The sequence below is a fragment of the Etheostoma spectabile genome, unplaced genomic scaffold (assembly GCF_008692095.1).
Source record: "Etheostoma spectabile isolate EspeVRDwgs_2016 unplaced genomic scaffold, UIUC_Espe_1.0 scaffold394, whole genome shotgun sequence".
Classification (NCBI taxonomy): domain Eukaryota; kingdom Metazoa; phylum Chordata; class Actinopteri; order Perciformes; family Percidae; genus Etheostoma; species Etheostoma spectabile.
Genome location: NW_022605599.1, coordinates 980,517 through 1,001,482, shown reverse-complemented (window position 1 = coordinate 1,001,482; position 20,966 = coordinate 980,517). Strand labels below are relative to the sequence as shown.

Sequence of the window (20,966 nt, the reverse complement as noted above, 5' to 3'; positions counted from 1 at the left end):
ACACACACACACAAACATACAAAAACAGCCGAGGTTCAGCTCTGTAACATGAAGTTTTAAGTTTATTAATGAATGTTCACTCATTTACTTTATATTAATTGCGAATCAAATATTACATATGGATCATTGTATAGTATTCCCTTATATGACACAATCACATACACATATACAGGGTCAACAAAACTCTCTACATATCTTTTCTAATGTAAATCGCATGCTTTCTTCACTAATTAAAGTGTACACGGCTGCTTTAATTAATTTAAGTAGTGCAAAAGTGAAAGATGGTGTAATTTTGGAGTAAAACTGAAGAGAAGGAAATGGAACAGTGGAGTAGAAAAAGGAAGAGGAAGAGAGGGAGAGATGACATGACAGCCTCAGAGTGGGCCAGAGGGAGACTAGTCACACCACATGTCTAAGAAGAGTAAAGTCAAGGAGTGTTTGTGTGTGTGATGCTAAAGCAAGCATAGTGTCTAATGTGTCTAATTGTGCATGTCTGTTTAAATGAGTGTTTTCAACATAAACAGGACAGAAATAATAGTGGTTAAAGGTTACGGCTGACAAGATACAACCCCCAGGCTCCGTTCTGGTGTTAAGGAAACAAGCTAACGGCGCTAATATACTGACCTCTCTCTCTCTCTGTCTCTCTTTGTGCCAAAGCAGCACAGGCCAAATCTAAGTATGGTTTACACTGGAAGTCCATGAAAATCCAGATTCAACAGGTTTATCCAAATATCTTAACTCAAAATTATGTTTTAAGGGACCTAAGTACCTATTGTCCATACAGTTAATGTAAATTAAGCCAGCAGTGGTATCTTTTATCTTTTATTTCCTGATCTACAAAGACACTGTACATCTAAATGCAAAGCCACTGGCTGCTATCTAGGACCAACAACATGTATTTTTATAGTAGTCTACAGGTCAAATAACTTAGTTTGTGGTATTTTTCTTGTGTTTTTTTTTTGTATTTTGCATAATGTATAGTAGAGATAATTTTACTCAAACATTTTTCGTACACATCACCATCTATGGGAAAAGTACCAAAAATAAATAAATACTTGTGTATTTGTCAAAATGTGCACAACGGCTCTTTAGCCAGCAGCTGCTAAAACTCATTAAACTAAACGGTAAAAGTGCCTTTTCACATGAAACGAGTCTCAGGGGTTATTTTACAAAGGTCACTTTGAATACTTGGCCATGGACTACCACAACCCGAAAAGCAGAAAGGAATGTATAGACTTTTCTTTAGCAAATATAATAAACCTTTTGATCTGAGAAGAGTTGTGTCTGTTTCACCTCCACTGCCAAATACACTGGTATCCAAACTGAGATGAGAAAATCATTTACATCTCGGATGCAGTGTGGCACACTGAGTGTCGGCAAGCCAGAGGTGAACAGGCTGGCATTCTTCAGCTGTTAAATGATCAGAGATCAAAAAGGTCAGCGTAATCATTTAAAGAAAGTGCTGACCCCAGCAGGTGTGTGTTGTTGCTGCTGTCCTACTGATAACCTATTAAGTTAAACCAACAATTTCATAACTGTTATTGACTTCAAGTCGCTTTCTTTATGGTGTCCATCCTGAAAAAGCTGATCTCCATGATGATGAAAAGATTCACATAATGAAGCTCTAATGGGGGCTTATGAAAAACTTTTACACAATAAATGACTTAAATAACCACAAAAGAAAAAGTTGTTAAAATTCCATTTAAATAGATGATAGTTTACAAAGACGTTTATGTGAGGGGGATAATCAGACAGACAGGCAGCCAGTGCTCAGTGGAGGAGGGAGGTGGAAGAGGACAAGACAGGAATGTCATCTACAAACAAGCCTTCTGTGAGAAAAAATTTAAATGAATGTGTTTCTTCCCTCAACCTTCCTTGACCTCTCCTGAAATCCATCCCTCCTCAGCACTTGTGGTCAGTAGTAAAATCCACATAAAAATAAACATATGCACAGAAAACATATACACAGTACCATCATGTACCCCTCAAGACAAGACATGAAAGAAAAAAACATTGTGCTGTCAAACTGAAAAAAAGGTATCAAGTAATGGATGAAAACAAACAGAAAAATACAGAATTTTAATTTAACGTTCCATTTGTGCACTACAATCCCACATTCAATATTTGGCTTAATTGGAGTATCTATCAAACTGAGGGAACTGTGTGGGATGTATTACGGCCATATTCACCCTAAAATAAAATTTAAACAAGCAAATTTAACTCCTGTTTTTTATTGTGACATTTCAGTCTCTAATGGCAATAAGAAGCAACTCTTTGAATTTGGAGGTTTCAGTGAAATTAAAGCATCAGGCCGTCACCTGAGCTGTGACAGGACGTCGTACCACATTATCTTACACTAAATCAATATTAATTTGTTAAATGTACCTAATCTACAGAGTTGTAATTAGAATGTAAAATTAATACCTTAATGTATTTGCCTCATTTGGTGATTCAGACTACAAATTAGCATGGCATTTTACATTAAGTCATCATCTGAAGACCTTCTCCTAAAGTGGCGTTGCTATTTAAGCATGGAGTCTTCTCTATGCTGCAAAACTGGAAAGCTTACTCCACTAATAAACATGGATGGATGGACACACACACAAACACACACACACACACACACACACACACACACACACACACTTTCCATTTAATTGGAAAGAGCAGATGTCGCACCAAGAGATTAATGTTTGGCCTTACACAAAAATACCCTTCTAGAGGTTTAGTAATCTGCAATGTTTATAAAATGATAGGGTTTCCTTCCTAAAGTTTGGGTAGGGTAGATTGGATGGAATGAGTATTTAAACTACTACTACTCTCATTCTAAGCTGAAAGTTATCTGTGATAGACATTGGGGATACGTGTGTGTGTGTGTGTGTGTGTGTGTGTGTGTGTGTGTGTGTGTGTGTGTGTATGTATTACTTATGTTGTGGGAATATTACTCTGTTTACACAGTCACATTGTGGGGGCTTGCCCTCTTTTCAGGGACAAAATGCAAGTCCCCATGACATAAATCTATAATACTTGTATAATCAGGCTAGCTAAATAGGAGGCTCAAACCTCTAGTTTAAAATAAACAGCTAAGGCTGCAGCACCATTTTCTGGTCAGCCACTGCCATTACAGCTAAAACTTTAGCATTTTTAATTCTCTGAAAAAGTCTGCCTTCTGTTCCCTCATATTCCCTATTAATACCCAGTTCTGGAAAATACTTGAACTTTGAATATATTTTCTTGCAAAAGTGGAAAGGATGTGTGGTTTTGACATTTAGTTGTAGCACTCCAACATTTCCATAGGCTGCCTTTTAAATAGTTCCTCAGATTTGTAGTACATGAGGCAATTATGAAGCAATCCAGTTGGTTTAAACTTGCTACAAACAAAATATCAAAAAAATCACTTGGGCCAGCTGTATATGTTACGTTTTCCTGAATAAAGGCAGCCGTTTTCAAAAAGCTACTCCTCAAGCTACATGATTTAAAGCTTTCAAAAGTCTCAATAAAAAGATTAAAGCTTGTACAAACAGAATGCTATAGCAAAAAAAAAAACACAGCAGAGCTTACTGACCAAACAAAAATGGAAATGATGCTAAGAAAAAGGCATCAAGGGATACAACATTAAAATCAAAACAAAGACAAGAAAATGTAAAAAAAATAAAAATTAAAAAAAAAAGGATGAATGTTTGGTTAAATCTTCAACAATAGGCATGATGGACATATGACAAAAACAGCAAATAAACGTAATTAATTAATTTAGGTCTGTAGACAAAAAAGGAAAGAATTAGTACATAATTAAAATCGTTACCATCCCACATTGTAATCATTATAGACCCAAGTTAAATGTATGTATTTCCGTTTGTATGTATTATTATAATGACATCTCCGCCTCCGACAGGACGGGAGTGGTGGACGAGGAAGTGGAATCGGCCAATGACGCAGTGCTATTGTCCATGCTCCTGTTCAGGGGGCTCTGATTGGGTGTTGACGGGTAAGAGGGTGTTGAGCAGTTGGAGGGCCGACCCGAGCTGGAGCTGGGGCTCGGGCTGCTGTTGGACAAGTGCGAGAACAGGGCGTCTTTTCGGAGACCTTTGTTCTGGAGCTCCAACTGAAGGTGCTGGCAGATTTCCTGCTGTAGTCCCTGATACTCCTGATTTAGTTCCTTCTCCAACTGAGACTGGAGCTGCATAAGAAACACCAGGAAAGTATAAAAAATATATTCAAGCACGTCAAAGTACAGTATGTGCAAGGCTCTGTGTTTTTTTGCTCACCTGTGGAAGTTCATCATCTATGTGTTGCAGCACTTCCCGGTGCTTCAGCATCAGCTCGTCCTGTCTCCTGGTCTGAGCCTGCTCCAGCTGGAGGGAGACAGATTGAGGAAGGATGGTAGGAAGGAAGACAAGAGACAATGGGAGGAAGATTTGAGGGGTTTTAGGTAGGGAAAAAAGATGAACGCGGAGGAAGTATAAATACATATACAAGAGAGATACGTGATGCATAACAGCATACAAGAGGGATTATACAAGAAACCATAAACAAAAATAGAGGGATGAAAGATAGCAAAAACATTTAGGGAAAAATTTGTGAGGAAGGGAAAAGAAAATAATATGTGAAAAGAGAGGAGTAAAGTTGATGACAATGTCAGGAAAATGTAATATAAAGTACATAAACAGCCATCCATAAGGGCTGTTGGTTACAAGTCTGGGTACTTACCCCGCGTATTAAGGCAACAGAATCTTGAATATGTTTCCTGTTGATCTCAATCAGTTCCCTATAGAGGGAGATAAGAAGATGAAGACAAAGAGTGAGGAAAACAAAAGAAAAAAAGGATGAAAGACAAAAGGTGTATGAATCAGAAAAACATCCCAAAGGCCTAAATATCCAATAAACGTCTCAAAAGCTCATTACGTTTCAGCCTTGTCTTTGTCACGGGACTTAGCTTCGCTGATGCTGTTTAGTCGCTTCCTGTTCAGGATCCTCTGGAGCTCTTTCTTCTCCCTGCGAACACAATTACGTCTCAGCATTACATCCGGACAAAGACAAATTGCTATTTTCGTAAGGAAAACTTTTACATTTTTTTTTTTATGTTATAAAAAAATCTAGACACTTGTAGTAAGTCCAACATCCGGGAATCAAAGTCACATATTGTAAAAAAGGGAAAAAGGCCACTTTTAAAATCAATACACTACTAATAACACTAAGACATAATATACCATAATAACTAAAAGCAGAAAATCACACTGGCAGTGACTTCTGGGTCCTGTCCCTGCACTTACTTCTCACATGTCTCCTTCAGCTTCTTCAGCTGAGCTGCTTGGCATTCAATGGCCGTCTCCTTTAACTTCAGGAAGGCCTGAAAACACACAGCCGCAGATGACGACCTGTCAGCGTATCACTGTGCAGGTGTACGGAAGGGCCACAAAGTGCCTCAGAGGTCAGCTGATGATGAACTCTGTGTGTGAGCGTGTGTACAGTATATATCTGTAATTTATAATTCCAAGTTTGTCACATTGAGTATAGACCGAATCAAAATGAAGTCATTCTAACACAAACAATTAATTCCGCATAGACAACTGACTGAAGAAAATGACACCACCCAAAACTAGCAATCTTTGGCCCAACAGGTAAGTTAAGTCTCCAACCTAATGTTAGTGAAAGTGTTGACTTATGAAAGCATCAAACTTCCATTTTCATTGAAGGAGATGGGGGTATATCCCATTTTACTCAGCGCGGTTAAACTGTATGTACAGGACGCAGGGATTTTCTACCTGGAAGTTATCAAAACAAACATTGTGATTGGGTCTTTGCAAGTGAATAAGAGTGCTCTGATACCTTTAATACATAGAGGTGTGTGTGTTTGCGTGTGTGTGTGCGTGCGTGCGTGTCGCTACCTCCTGCAGGTGTGTTTGTTGTTTCTCTCTCTCCAGTAAGTGAAGCTCCTGTCGGAGCTTTAGCAGTTCTTGCATCTGCCATTCCCTCAGCTGGACCGTCTGCTTCTCAAGCTCCTGCTCCAACTTTGACAGTTCACGCTGCACCGGCTCATTGGGCTCGCTGAACAAACACAATTAAGTCACGTTTAGTCAGAAAGTTTATATCCATCCATCCATTTTAACACCATCAATCTATCCACATATTTCAACATATCCTTTCCTCCTTCCCTCCCTTCTTTACTGGTACTTCTTGATATTTTCTCCACGGTTCTTCCATCATACAGCCCACAAAACCACCCTTCCATTCTCACTTTTTCTTGATGCTAGATTTAAGGTGTTTTTCCATCTGACTGCGTCTCCTCTGGGTGTCAGATTGAAGCTTGCTAGTCCGACTCTTCTGCTCTTTACTCAGATTCCACACCTACAAATGCACACAAGATAAAAACGATTTGATGTGCAGCACACAAGCAAAAGTAGGTGGTGTACATAGTGGAACTTTCAAATAAAGTTTCTTTGAAGAGCTGGTTCCATTCTGTTATGCATCTGTCATCTGTGTGTACCTTCTTGAGGTGTTTCTTTCGCATCTCTTTGAGATCTTTGCTCTGGTTCTTCAATAGCTTTGAATAGCTCTTCTGCTGCTTCAACTCCTCTATAGACTGAGCCTGGACATCTGAGAAACAGACAGAAGTATGGGCAATCACCGTGTGATTCAGTGTAAATATTAATGAAAACTAACCAATCCTTGCTTTTCCAACCAAAAAGAACTGCCATGTTTTCTGCATGCAGCTCTATGTGACACACAAATGATTTCACTAGTTTCTGTATGGAAATTAATGTGCTGGAATGGCCTTACCTGCCAGAACAGTGCTTATGAGGTCTTCCTTCTGACTTTGTGCTACACACACACACACACACACAGACACAAGGAGAAGCACACAGACAGTATGTGTGAAATGGATGATATGACCCAGACACAACAAATGTGTCTAATGTAATGAACAAAGAACAATGTTTTTTCCTAAATGGAAGAAGTAAAATAACCCTTTGGATTTCCTAAAAAGTTGACATTTGATGATTTTCCACAACACAGTAAAAAATATATTGTTTCACTTGTTGAAGTTTCCTAAAGACAAGTGAAAAGATCTTCAATAGATTAAAATGTATATTTGTGAAGTGAAGACATATACAGGGAGATATTACATTAACTACCATTACCATAGAATACACCTTGCAAACCAACATTTGCAACCAACCACCTTTATACAGGAGCAGTAGACCTGACACAGCTAAGATGGACTGATAATGTTACAGTGGATTACACCGACAATCATTTTCAAAACGGACAGTAAAATGCCATTCACGGCAATAAATTTACAGTATTGATAATTGGAAGTGATACAAATCTAATGTACTGTATAACACCCTTTCAGAAGTACAGATACATGACAAGCATGTGTATTGGCATGTGTGTCATGTATACATTGAGACATTTGTGGCTGTGTATGTGTGATTTGTAGATGTCTCTACCCGGTGCAGGTAATTTTATGATGACAGGGGTTTCATCCAATGAACAGGGGGGGAGCGTGTGGAAGGGGGAGGAGAGTCGACTTCCTGGAATGACTTCACACTCTCCCTTTGTCTCTCTCTCTTTCGGCTGGTTGTGGACATGCTGGACAATAGCAACGAGAAAATGTAATATTGATTTGAAGAATGACCATAAATTCTTTTTAGTTACCAATTATTGTTTGAAGCACAGATGTGTCTTACCTCACTGTTGTCCTCTAAGAGAACAGCCAGTTGTGTCTCTCTCTTGTGCAACTGACTGATGTGCTTTATGGGGTTGGTCAGAGCCTCTGCGTACTCTGAGAATGCACATAAACACAAGCACAAAAACAAATGAGACAAAAAGTGCTTTAATGTCGTATATAACCATAGGTTCAGATATTCTAGACCAGTGGCAAAGTTAAAGTCTTTTATGGTAAGTCCAAGTCAAGACACAAGTTTTCAAATCAAGTACTTCAATAACTTTAATATTGCCGTGTGGGACTCCTCAGGTCTCTGAAGGTTTTTCTTTTACATAGCTGAGACCAAGGCCATTTGATTAATATGGTTCCGGGATTTACCGGGTCAGTATAGCTGTTTGCCATTTCCAGACTTTATGCTAAAATAAGCTAACGTCTGCCGGCTCTAGCTTCATATTTACTGTACAGACATCTGCGATTGGTATCAATCTTCTCATCTAACTCTCGACAAGAAACCAAGGAGCTTTTCCTTTAAAGGTCCCATGTCATGCTAATTTTCAGGTTCCTACTTGTATTTTGGTTTTATACCAGAACATGCTTACATACTTTAATGTTGAAACATAAATTATTTTTCTCATATTGTCTGTTTTAAATATACCTATTTTCACTCTCTGTCTAAAATAGGTAGTTTTAACACTTCTTATTTGTACCCCCCAACCTGCTTCATAATGAATAACATAGAAATCTTAGTTTTTACAATATTTGACCTTTAAAGCTACATGTTGCCAATAAAATTGCTTGAAAAGTAGTAAGCAAACGTGCAGAGAATTCAACATAGTTAGCTAAAACTAATGCAGAAATTGTTCAAATAGTTAAGAGAGGAAATGGATAAACAGCTAAAATAGATAGCTAGAAGATACGGTATTTCTTGTCAAATTTATTGCCGAGTCAAGTGTGTTGTGTGATGCACAGCTGCAAAGTGCTGCTGTTTATATGGTGTTCTTACCCTGGTGTTCATTAGGGATGTAGTCCTGAGCTTCAGTGTAAACCAGCAGCGAGGGCAGGAAGAGGGGCTGGTTCAGCTCATTCTTCAGGTTGATGTAGTGGTAGCCTAGAAGCAAAGAAGAAGGAAAAGAGAATCAAATACCTAATTGACTACTGTCCATTAGGGCTGGACATTAAATGGTACAGCTACAGTATGACATTTTTTTGAACTGACCAGGTCTCACAGCGGACACAGGAAGGATCCGGTGTCCAATGAACTTTCCGTTTTCTTCAAACACAGCTATCCTCAGAGAGGCCAGTGTTGGGAGGACCACCTGGAGAGAGAGCGAGACATTTAGGGCGTGTTTCAGAGTGAACAAAGGACAGACAATGTGAAATACATCGGACTCTTGGGATGCGCACCTTATTAAACACAAACATTTCATCATCCCACACGGGGTCCAGTGAGTTCCCATTGGATGTTTTGGTTCTGTACTTTCTCTTTGTATCAGCAGGAAGTCCAAACATGTCCACTTCCACGTATACGCCAACCTTTTTATCTGACAGAAACTGGCCTGAGATCACCTGTTGGAGGTTCAATAAAACATGTTTGTGAGAACAACACTTACAAATGAGATTTTATATCCAAACGATGACATGTTTTATCCTTGCCTTAATTTTTACAGTATTGGCAACTATCCCGTCCACTATGTTTTCTGTGAAAGGGTCAAAGTGTTTGTCTGTCCTTCTCATGAACTCAGGTTTCAGCAAGTAACCGCTGTGGCCGTTGTACTCAAACACCCCCATGTTCAGCTGCATAGGGAGGTCTGGTAGAGAGGAATGGAGAGATGAAAAAGGAAAGAGGGGGAAGAGGGATGGTTTGAGAGAAAGATAAAGGGATAAAGACTGAGAGGACACAAACATTACAGGCCTAGCTTACATGCCCCTGTTGTTGAGGCTGAAATAACCGGACTCACCAAGGGTCTGGAAGTTAAGCGCCACCATCTGGCAGCCGACATTCCAGAAGAGCTGAGGCATGTAGTTGGAGCTGTCCACCCTTGTTCCTTTAGGGTAGATTCGGCTCAGCTGATTCTTATTGTACCTGGAGGACTGCTGTTAAGAACCAAACACTGTATATGTGGCATTTGTTACATGTTGTACACTGTAGCAGATAAAAAGCAAACCGTTATACTTTGTACTTGTTTTAAAGACAAGATTAGATTAGATTATCAATCAGACAGCTACAGCTGATTCAGAAGGCTGCTGCTCGGGTCCTCACTAAGACCAAGAGACTGGATCACATCCCTCCAGTCCTCACTAAGACCAAGAGACTGGATCACATCCCTCCAGTCCTCACTAAGACCAAGAGACTGGATCACATCCCTCCAGTCCTCACTAAGACCAAGAGACTGGATCACATCACTTCAGTTCTGAAGTCTTTACACTGGCAGGTTACACCTGCAGGTCCGCTGCTACTCTCAGTTCTTTTAAATCAAGGCTGAAGACCTTTCTTTTTGATGTTGCCTTTCTTTGACAAATGTTCTTTTCTTTAATGTTTCTTAAACGTTTATTTTTAACTGTTTTTTCTGTGTTTTATCTGTTTTTATTTATTAACTGTTTTTTAACTGTTTTTGTGTAAAGGACTTTGAATTGCCCTGTTGCTGAAATGTGCTCTACAAATAAAGCTGCCTTGCCTTGCCTTTTTATTGGAGTTATCAGTAAACATTAAAAAAAAGAATTTTGCCACATGGCATTGTTTTGTCATTGATTACATCCCACTTTGCAACACAGTAACACAACAGACACTTTATTTTGTTGGGTTTCTGTAAATAACATCAAAGAGTATGTTCTAGACCTGCTCTTTTATGAAAAGACCTGGGAGATAATGGTTTTGTGATTTGGGGCTATATAAATAAAATTGAATTGAATTGAATTGAATTATTTATTGATATTGATTGATTTCAATGTCGATCGATCCAACACCAAAGATTACCTTACAACAATCTCTCCAAAATCGTTTCAGTGGTTCATTAACTCATTGGAATGAGACATAAGAATAATGTTAACAGTAATGGACAATTCCTCTTCCAACCTGTAGGGAGGCCGAAGAGAAACAGTGCTTTGGTGCCTACAGTAAAGGTTCTGGTTGACAAGTAGCTAATGCTAATGCTAGGTCTATAACGTTATCCAATTCTTGGTTGGTAATATAAGAGTACGACACCGTCCAACACGCTCATTTATTTTTAGTATGATTGTTTTGACCACGGTTAACAACTTTGGGCTAACCCACAAATTCATCATGAAACTTAACTGTATGGATAGACAACTAATCTAATGGTACTTTAGCTAGCTAGCCCACCCCTTTCTTCTGCTTCAGTCTCCCGGCGCTGCGAGGCTTCAGTCGGGATGAGAGCTGACAACAGCCAGCTAGCAGCCATCCACTATCATTACAGCCCTGGGGACACAACCACAGTCAGCCCACAGCCAGCTAGCAACCATCCACTATCATTGCAGCCAGCCTGGTCAGCACTTAACTCCGGTGCTAAGGATGCTAACCGCAGTTTACTGAACTGTTGGGAAACAAACCCAGACACCCGAGTCAGAACATCGGCCATCCGTACCGTTACACCTCCATTAGCATTACCGGCGCCCCCCTTTTGCTTTTAGCCGTCAGTTTAACTTTACAGTTAACTAAATTTAAATCAACACAAGAATAAGGCACCAAAAGGACTAATAATATTATTAATTTAAAGATGTCGTAGCATTGGATCTGGACGAGAAGGACAACTCTGGGAGTTGGAGGGGGGAGGGGAGGGTCGCAATTCTGCCTTCTCACTCTGCGACACAGGTTCGTGAAGCTGAGTGTCACAATTTCGGTTTTATTTCCCATGTCGTTAAAGCCTTAATAGGCGTGAAAGACTTCTCCTCGCCAAGTAATTTGCATACTGATAGAGTCACATCACAAACGAGTGGATGTGCAAAGAATGATTGAATTAATTGTTAAAATTGACTTAGTATCGATTAGTTGTCAATTGTTAAATTAATCGCCAAATATTTGGATAATCAATTAATCGTTTATTATCAAGAAAAAGTGAAAATGCTCAGATTCCAGCTTTTTAAATGTGCGTATTTTCTAGTTTATTTACTACTCTAATGGTAAACTGTATATCTTTGAGTTGAGGACAAAACTAGACACTTCAAGATGACATTTTGGGCTTTGGGAAACACCGATTCAACATTTCTCTCCATTTTCTGATGTGGTATGGACCAAACAGCTAATTGATTAATCGAGAAAATAATCAACAGATTAGTGGGCAATGACAATAATCAATAGTTGCAGTCCTACAGAAGAGACACTTGAACACACAAAGAAATGATGCACATACACATAAACCGTATCCCTCAAAAAAACAAAGCTGATAACAAGCTTCCAGGGATACTCGACAAACTCGTTGGGGAAGCTCTTCAGGGTGTCCATGCCTTTGGTTTCCACCAAGGACGACATTTCAAAGAACTTCCTCCTCTCTGGTGGACAGAAAGAGTGTGGAAAAAAGGGAAAAGAACTATCTTAATCAATTTCTGTACCCATGTCAATTTTTTTTCAATGTGCAGGTCTGTATGACAAGACTGAACATTAATTACAAATGAGTCCACACAACTGACCTGTCTGCCTAATGCGCTACATGGGGTGCTTAAGACTAATGGGGCTTGTCCACCCCATCATACAAACTCTTTTCCTTTCACTTTGTATCCTTCCTGTACTCTAAGTCACAACATCTTTCCTGTCTCTTTAACACGCGCACGCACACACAGACAGATACACACAGACACACACAGACACACACACACACACACACACACACACACGCACTTACTGTTTGCCACCTCGAAACTCTTGAATTTGACCGGTTCAATGTAGTTGACGAGAGTCGACATCTCCTCTGTGGCGTTCACCTCACTGCTGGCGGTACCCTGAGGGAGGCAGATAGTAATGAATCGATCAATCAGCCCAACAGCATGCCAAACACACCGTTGGCCCTGTTCCTGATGGCCTTACCTCATCGGAGTTTGGCTTTTTCAGCTCCGTCGCTGTTTCATCCTCCTCATCCTCCTCACTTTCTCCCTCGCCTCCTGAGCAATGTAACAGATAGATAGATAGATAGATAGATAGATAGATAGATAGATAGATAGATAGATAGATAGATAGATAGATACTTTATTCATCCCGAAGGAAATTTCAGGCATCCAGTAGCAAGACAACCATAACACAACAGACACATATACACACATATATCAGACATATATAAGAATATCACATACATAAGAATAAAAATAAAAATCACTCACAGGAATGCAATGACCATGACTAGGTGAGATACTAAGGTAGAATGTGCAATGTTGCAAAAAGTGCAAAAGTGAACACTGCAGGGATTGAACAGTGCAGTAGATCATGATTAAATATTAACTATGAAATATAAACATAACCTATATTATGCAAAACCCAGTCATTGAATGGCCAATTTCATAATCCATTTATCCATCTATTACTTCTTCTACAACCCACCAATGGATTTGCGAGGCTCAGAGTCTTTGACCATCCTCTCAGCCAGCTTCTCTTCCACGTTAGATAGGAGCTGGCTTCCCTCACTGTCTGTCAAAGGGCAGTCTACACAGAAAACAGAAAACTATATAATTGTATAATAATGACTAATGACAGGAGGGACATAAAAATGATGTCACATTCTCGGCCCTGAATGCCACTGCAAAAGACGCAGCCAGCCGTGTGCGCTTACCATTGTTGGGTGACGAGCGCCCCTCCAGCTCTCTGCGACGTATGCTGCCACTACTCGAGGGTCGTTGGTGGTGGTGCTTCTTCTTGTTTTTGATGAGAATCTTTCCCATCAACTCCTGCGGTGAGGGGAGGAGCTGACCGGGGACTAGCTGAAGACACAAGAAAGACACTGGGTAAAGAATAAAATCTTGTTTATCCGGTATCAGTGCTAGATTAAGTATTGTTTTTTGCGATGTCGTGTGTCATTCAGGTGTGGACTGGCAGCCAAAACACATTTCCAAATGTATTGTTACAAGGGCTGGTTATAATAATAGTTATAATTTTTTATAACGGCAGCGATTTGCCAATACCGATTTTACAAAATCCATTTAACAAAACGAAATCACAACTATCTGACACAGGTAATAGACTTTGGTATTGAATAACAAGGCGTTTTTTTGATATTATGGAGTCAATTTGGTCTGTGCCTCAAAGTGTGGAAGTTCAATACCCAGCCCTAATATTTCTTTAGTTTTTATTTTGAACAAAAAAATAACAATAAAATAAATTATAAAAACACAATAACTGTGTAGCAAAACACTAAAAAGAATAACAATACCTATAAAGGTTTACAAACAATATGTGCAATATGTCCGAAAAGGAGCGGTACACAGCTAGTTATTTTTTTCATTCAGCTCTAAATAGTTCCTGCATATATCATATATTTTGTTTATGTATGTAACATTATATTAATTTATATATGCGTAGCAAGATAACAAATATACATAAAATATATATAATTTTAAACACCTACGGTACCAAATTATTTTTACATTTTGTACCGATCACCCTAATCCCTCATCCCAGTAGAATGAGTACAGTAACCCACCCTCACAATCATCTCTCTTCCTCCTCATCCTTTTTATACAACCTTTTATGTTGTTTAGGAAATCTTTTATCAAAAAGTAACAGTGCCATGCACAACGTGTTATAACTAAAGTTATTTAGTTATTTGCACATGTGTTATTTATTTAATATTGTGCTTGTGATGAACTTGGCACACACTGCGCTGTGCTTCACACTGGCCCAATCTTTGTATGCTTTAACCTGCATAAACACTTATATATATATATATATATATATTACATATTACACATATATTTCTTGTGCATATGCAGCTCCTAACCAGTAAAACATGTTGTAATTAATGCATGTGTACTTTTACTGCAAACCCCACTTTTACTTTGTAACACAGTTAAGAGTTCTCTGGAAAACACTAAAATAAAAAATAAAAAAACATGCTTAACTCATGCTTCTGCAAGTAGAAATTTAAAAAAGATAATCACACTTTATGATCAAATCAAATGCTATGGTCTGAGATTTATTTCAGGATTTGTGTGCATTCCCTGAAAGCTGTGAATACAGAGGGGTTTATGAGGTCAAAAGCGATGCATCACGAGTTTTCTTTTAGTATAAATGGTCAAGATCATGAGCTGATCTCATCTGCGTATCACAAGCTGTTTGAAACTATTTGACGGTTTGCAAGTTGATTAACACCATGACTGTGGAGTCAATGGATAGAAGTGTATTGGGTTTGTTCTTTGAGAAACAGCAGCAAGGCATAACAAAAAATGCACTTATTCTAGACTAAAACAGACCTTAGAATATATAATATATGACTGTTTAGTGTGTGTGTGTGTGTGTGTGTGTGCGCGCGCGCGCATGCGCAACACATCGTCTTTGACCCTTTCTTGAGTTCATGTCTGGAGATCAGTCTTACAGGATATTTCTCCAGTGGCTCAATGAGCAGGGCGTCTCCAAAGATGGTCCTGCAGTACTCGGCCATTTTTGCCTGCTGCTTGGCCCTGACAAAAGGAGAGACACAGGTTAGTTTCTGGTTTACTATAAGCTGCGACAATGGGACAGGGCCCCTAAATTGAAACTCCAACATGCCTTCAATCATCAATTGCCATTGTAACAGTGCAACATTAGAGCAAATCAAAGCCTCACATTATGTCTGGTAATAAACGCATTAACTGCAACCCAAAACACATAGAAAACTAGATGATCTGAATATATGTGCTGATAGACATACTCATAGAAGCTGACAAGACTCACGAATCTACGTGGTTTTCAAAGGACAGGATGAGGGGGTATGGTGAGGTCTTGAAAGCACTCTCTGCTATTGCCTCAATCACCTCCTACAGTTTGAAAGAAAGAATGAGACCATTAAAAAGGAGCCTAATTGAATAAAATCTCATACAACGATGGTAAAATAAACATTTCCTCAGATTGTAAGGTCATGAGTACTTGCTGAGCATCTTGTAGCTTATGCTTGAGCAGAACTTTGCCTTGTTAACACAGTTAGGTTTCTTCCTAAAGGAAGTTTTTTTTCTTGCCACTGTCACACTAACTGCTTGATCTTGGGGGAATTACTCGAATTGTTTTGTCTTTATAAATTATAGAGTGCAGTCTAACACACTACTCTGCCCTTCTATTTCAGCTGTTACCCCCCAAAAACCCTATGCAGCGTCACAATCTAACACACTTCTCTGCTCCGCCATTCCAGGAGTTACCTAGTCAAAACCCCATGGTGACGGTGTCTGCCCCCCGACCATCAAAATTATTTAAATCAAAGGTAAACAGAAGAGGAGCTGTGCATGAAAAACTCATAACAATTAAAACCACAAGTGCAATAGCGCAAAAGAATAGAATAATTATATGTGGAGTCTTAAACATCTGATCTCACTCTTCTAAAGGTGTACTAGTAAATGAATTAATATCAGATTCTAATATTGATCTATTCTGTCTTACTGAAACCTGGCTGGGTGATGGAGAATATGTTAGTCTAAATGAATCCCCCCCTCCCAGTCATATTAATACTCACATTCCTCGAGGCACAGGCCAAGGAGGTGGAGTTGCAGCTATCTTTGATTCTAGTCTACTAATTAGCTCTAAACCTAAACTAAATTAGAACTCATTTGGAAAGTCTTTCACACCCAAGTTGGAAATCACTGGAACCAGTTTTATTTTTTCTAGTGTACCGAGTACCTGGTCCATACTCTGAATTCTTATCTGAATTTGCAGAGTTTTTTGTCAAATTTAGTCCTTAAAAACGGACAAAGTTCTTATTGTAGGGGATTTTAATATTCACGTGGACGATGAGAATGATAGCCTTAGTACTGTGTTTATCTCTTTATTAGATTATATTGGCTTCTCTCAAAGTGTTCATAAACCGACTCACCGTTTTAACCACACCCTCCATTTTGTTCTGGTATATGGTTTTAAAATTGAACATTTAATAGTGTTCCCACAGAATCCCTTTTTATCGGACAACTGTTTGATAACTTTTGAGTTTATACTGCTGAACTACAAGCCATTGGACAAAACTTTCTATACAAGATGTCTATATCCAACCTTGATCCAGATGTTTTGGCCAACTATAGACCTATATCCAACCTTCCATTTCTCTCTAAGATTCTTGAGAAAGCAGTCGCCAAACAGCTGCGTGACTTTCTGCATAGCAACAGCTTATTTGAGGATAGCACAGAGACAGCACTTGTGAAATTACTAAGGACCTCCTAATAGCATCAGACAAAGAACTCCCCTCGGTACTGGTGTGATTAGATCCTAGTGCTGCATTTGATACCATTGACAATCATGACCTATTACAGAGACTAGAACATTTAAATGGGATTAAAGGGACTGTTCTAAACAGGTTTAAGTCTTATTTATCAGATTGATCTCAGTTTGTTCATGTTAAAGATGAATTCTCCATGCACGCCAAAGTTAGTCATGGAGTCCCACAAGGATCTTTGCTCGGTCCAATCTTTTTCACTCTATATATGCTTCATTTAGGCAATAATATCAGGAAACACTCCATAAACTTTCATTGTTATGCAGATGAAACTCAATTGTATCTTTCGATCAAGCCGGATGAAACTAATCAGTTAGCTAAACTTCAAATGTACCATCAGGATGTTAAAATCTGGATGACCTGTAATTTTATAATTCATAATTTATGTTAAATTCAGATAAAACTAAAGTTTTTGTTCAGGGGCCCAAGCACCTCCGTGACGCATTATCCAGAGAGACAGTTACTCTGGATGGCATCACCCTGGCCTCCAGCACCACCCTGGCCTCCAGCACCAATGTGAGGAATCTTGGAGTTATCTTTGACCAGGACATGTTGTTTAATTCTTATATTTAAGCATTTTTCAAGGACCGCCTTTTTCACCTACGTAATATTGCAAAAATCAGGAATATCCTGTCTAAAAAGGATGCAGAAAAACTACTCCATGGATTTGTTACTTCTAGGCTGGCTTACTGCAATTCTTTATTATCAGGCTGCTTAACCCTCATGTTGTCCTTGGGTCAAACTGACCCAGTTTCAGTTTAAAAAATTGTCACAAAAAATGGGCCGTTGAAATAAGCGCTGAAAATGTCAACATTACAAATATCAAAAAACTCACCCACAACATTGACAAAGTGACAAAAATGTGGGAAAAAGCGATAATTATGTTGAAAAAACTTCTTTTTTTTCATGGTTGACGGGAAGACAACACAAGGATTAAAAAAGTCCATAAAGAGTTTTCAGCTGATCCACAATGCTGCAACGTGTTCTGACAGGAACCAGGAAAAAAAGGAAGATCACATCTCTCCTGTTTTAGCTTCTCTGCATTTGCTTCCTGTAAAATCCAGGATAGAATTTAAGATCCTTCTTCTCACCTACAAAGCTCTTCATGGGCAGGCACCATCTTATCTCATCTTATACCTTACTACCCCACCAGAGCACTCCGCTCTCAGAATGCAGGGTTACTTGTGGTTCCTAGAGTCTTCAGCTATCAGGATCCTCTCCAGGTTCCAGTCTGGGTTCAGGAGGCAGACACCGTCTCCACATTTAATAGTAGGCTTAAGACTTTCCTCTTTGATAAAGCTTATAGTTAGGGCTGGCTCAAGAGAGTCCTGAACCATCCCTTAGTTACGCCGCTATACGCCTAGACTGCTGGGGGACTTCCCATGATGCACTGAGCACCTCTTTCTGCCTCCTTCTCTCCATCTGTATACAACCTCATCCCATTAATGCATGTTACTAACTCGACTTCTTCCCTTTCCCGTAGTCTTGTGTTCTCTCACCCCTCTCCTCCTATCGCTTCCTGCAGGTGGTTCCGGCTGTGGAGCTGTGGAGTCTGGATCTGTGGTTGGAGTCACCTGAGGCCTCTGTCTGTCTGTCTGTCTGTCTGTCTGTCTGTCTCTCCGTGTGTCTCTCTCTCTTTCTCTCACCCCCAACCGGTCAAGGCAGATGCCCCTCCACCCTGAGCCATAGTTCTGCTCGAGGTTTCTGCCTCTTACAGGAAGTGTTTCCTTGCCTCTGTCGCCTAGTGATTGCTCTTGGTGGGAACGGTTGGGTTCTGTACATAACATCCCAGAATACGGTCGAGACATGCTCTTTTATGAAAAGCATAATGAAATAACTTGTTGTGATTAGATACTATAAATAAAATTGAATTTCATTATAAAGCAGAAGGGAGCTTTTTTATTATAAGGTTTGTAAACTTTTTAGCTTGAGTTAATTTTTGGCAAGGTTAAAAGGTCCAAACACCAAGTTCCCTTCATAATATTTTTATATTTTTAATAGCTGGGGGAGACGAAAAAGCATCTCAGCTTGTCAGGGATTTATAACATGTACATAAAAGTCAATAATTACACCATACAAATTAAAGAAATCTGCACCTCTTGAGGTTAGATGCAAAACCTCTCATGAATAGGGAAAGTGAACGTTTCATTCCCTTGAAAAAATGCTGTACAATAAATGTTATATGAGAGAATTGACTTTGATCTCAACCTAACCAAGGTGTCACATTGAAACTAGACAAAAGCTCCAATGAATGCCAAACAGCAGTGACTGCCACCTTAAAGGGGATCTCAGTGGTCATGGTGAACCCGTGTGTTATGTAGGGCTCCTCATCTTGCGGCCGGCCCTTCCAGCAGTCCAGCTCTATGCAGCGACAGCCGGTCAGCAGCACCTGCCTGTACATCTCCACTGACGACAGACCGGTTAGCTGACCCACTGCGAGCAGACAGACAAAAAGGGAGGGATAGATCAGTTTTGGATGCAAAGAACGAACTATGAAGCTACATATCATAGTGCCACATTACACCTGGGTCTTGTTAGATCTGCAGGTTCTGTGTGTTTACCTGTGAGGTATGTGTTGTGTGAGGAGTTGATAAAGTAGTGAGACAGCGGTTGGTTCATGTCGTCGATGATATCCAGCCTCTCTGAAGGTACGATGCTGTTTTCCTCTCCTCCCAGATACCGACTGAACGCCTGCAAACTGATCTGGTCTGCATGAGAGAGAGGGAGAGAGAGAGAGAGAATATGAAAAAGGTCCACCTTCTTTTTCCCAGTCAGACCAGCATCCATCTGCTCATGGCGATCCGAATGATTGATTTGATTGGAAGGGCAAGGACTGGAAGATACTATACTAAATGCACGTCATGTACTGTCTATATTGGGACATCAGCTGACTTTAATGGAGTTCCAGCTTAGTTCTAAACACAGTGGGCTGGATAGTGGATCATCTTACAGATTTTGGCTTAACAGTGTCCTAGCAGAGAGGCGCACGGCAGCCAAGGCTCTTTTTATTCCCACTTTTGTACAGGTTATCCACAGCAAAACATGTGGAGGACATTTAATACAGAAGGGAAATGGATTTGGTATCGGTCAGTGCATGGCCAAGGATTTTAGAAAAAGACAACCTGCTGCAATAAAAGACCAGGAAATCAATCATACCTAAATAAACCTATAACATTGCTACAACTGATAAACCCTGATTAACCCATCCAAAGTTACTGACCTCTCTCCAGCTGGCTGGCGTTGGTCTCATATTTCTCCATGATCTGTCGGACCTGCTCTCTTTTCAGCGGGGGGTACAGCACCTCGTTTAGTCTGGAGTCTCGCTGCCTGTGGTTAATGAAATCCATCAACTGGTCCAAAGAGATGAATGGCTTCCTCTTGGAACCACTGGAGCAAAGAGAAAATGTACCATGTGATCACTTAGGTAAAGGTTGTGAGCAATAGTAGCGAGCCTCAAATTATAGGATCCTCAAAAATGGGGATAAACATAACGGAAAATCACAGAATATGTTGGTGAAAGTGTTACAAACCTTTCCTCAAAGATGCTTTGTATCTCAGGCCGGAGACAGAGGTTGTCAAGAAACTTCTGGAAGGCCTCCCACGTTAAATCATCTGGCTTGATTCCCTCTGCCTGAACAGAACAGAGAGGATTGTGTAGAAAGATATGGAGGGAAAGACAAAGAAGGGTAAAGAAATGACCAAGTGAGGATGAAATGCCAAGTTTAACACATGTAAATGTTGGCTCACACATGCCGCTGCTTTGCCATTAAACATGCTGGTCTCCACTACTTATCTTCTGATTTCCAACATAAGTTGAACCAAACTAGCAAGTAGTGTACAGTCTATAGTTTGAAGATAAATATGCTTTCCAAAGCACCAAATAACATTGATGACAATGTCAATCAGGG

General features: G+C 39.7%; 1 protein-coding gene across 1 annotated transcript in view; it reads right to left on the bottom strand.

The window, feature by feature from the left end:
• Window positions 1-951: 951 nt before the first annotated feature.
• The window catches only part of plcb3 (phospholipase C, beta 3 (phosphatidylinositol-specific)), a 75,348-nt gene continuing 55,333 nt past the window's right edge, over window positions 952-20,966 (bottom strand). The window contains exons 8-34 of the mRNA XM_032511567.1: window positions 20,589-20,689; window positions 20,279-20,445; window positions 19,620-19,766; window positions 19,334-19,491; window positions 15,540-15,622; window positions 15,202-15,286; window positions 13,444-13,591; window positions 13,215-13,316; window positions 12,708-12,781; window positions 12,526-12,622; window positions 12,091-12,175; window positions 9,628-9,752; window positions 9,323-9,477; window positions 9,074-9,235; window positions 8,886-8,985; window positions 8,673-8,777; window positions 7,692-7,786; window positions 7,452-7,593; window positions 6,778-6,819; window positions 6,485-6,594; window positions 6,236-6,345; window positions 5,886-6,045; window positions 5,271-5,347; window positions 4,903-4,992; window positions 4,708-4,765; window positions 4,266-4,352; window positions 952-4,177 (exon numbers count right to left, since the gene is read on the bottom strand). Coding sequence (XP_032367458.1) covers window positions 3,866-4,177; window positions 4,266-4,352; window positions 4,708-4,765; window positions 4,903-4,992; window positions 5,271-5,347; window positions 5,886-6,045; window positions 6,236-6,345; window positions 6,485-6,594; window positions 6,778-6,819; window positions 7,452-7,593; window positions 7,692-7,786; window positions 8,673-8,777; window positions 8,886-8,985; window positions 9,074-9,235; window positions 9,323-9,477; window positions 9,628-9,752; window positions 12,091-12,175; window positions 12,526-12,622; window positions 12,708-12,781; window positions 13,215-13,316; window positions 13,444-13,591; window positions 15,202-15,286; window positions 15,540-15,622; window positions 19,334-19,491; window positions 19,620-19,766; window positions 20,279-20,445; window positions 20,589-20,689 — 3,177 coding nt within the window. The 3' untranslated portion in view covers window positions 952-3,865. The remainder of the gene's footprint in view (window positions 4,178-4,265; window positions 4,353-4,707; window positions 4,766-4,902; window positions 4,993-5,270; window positions 5,348-5,885; window positions 6,046-6,235; window positions 6,346-6,484; window positions 6,595-6,777; window positions 6,820-7,451; window positions 7,594-7,691; window positions 7,787-8,672; window positions 8,778-8,885; window positions 8,986-9,073; window positions 9,236-9,322; window positions 9,478-9,627; window positions 9,753-12,090; window positions 12,176-12,525; window positions 12,623-12,707; window positions 12,782-13,214; window positions 13,317-13,443; window positions 13,592-15,201; window positions 15,287-15,539; window positions 15,623-19,333; window positions 19,492-19,619; window positions 19,767-20,278; window positions 20,446-20,588; window positions 20,690-20,966) is intronic.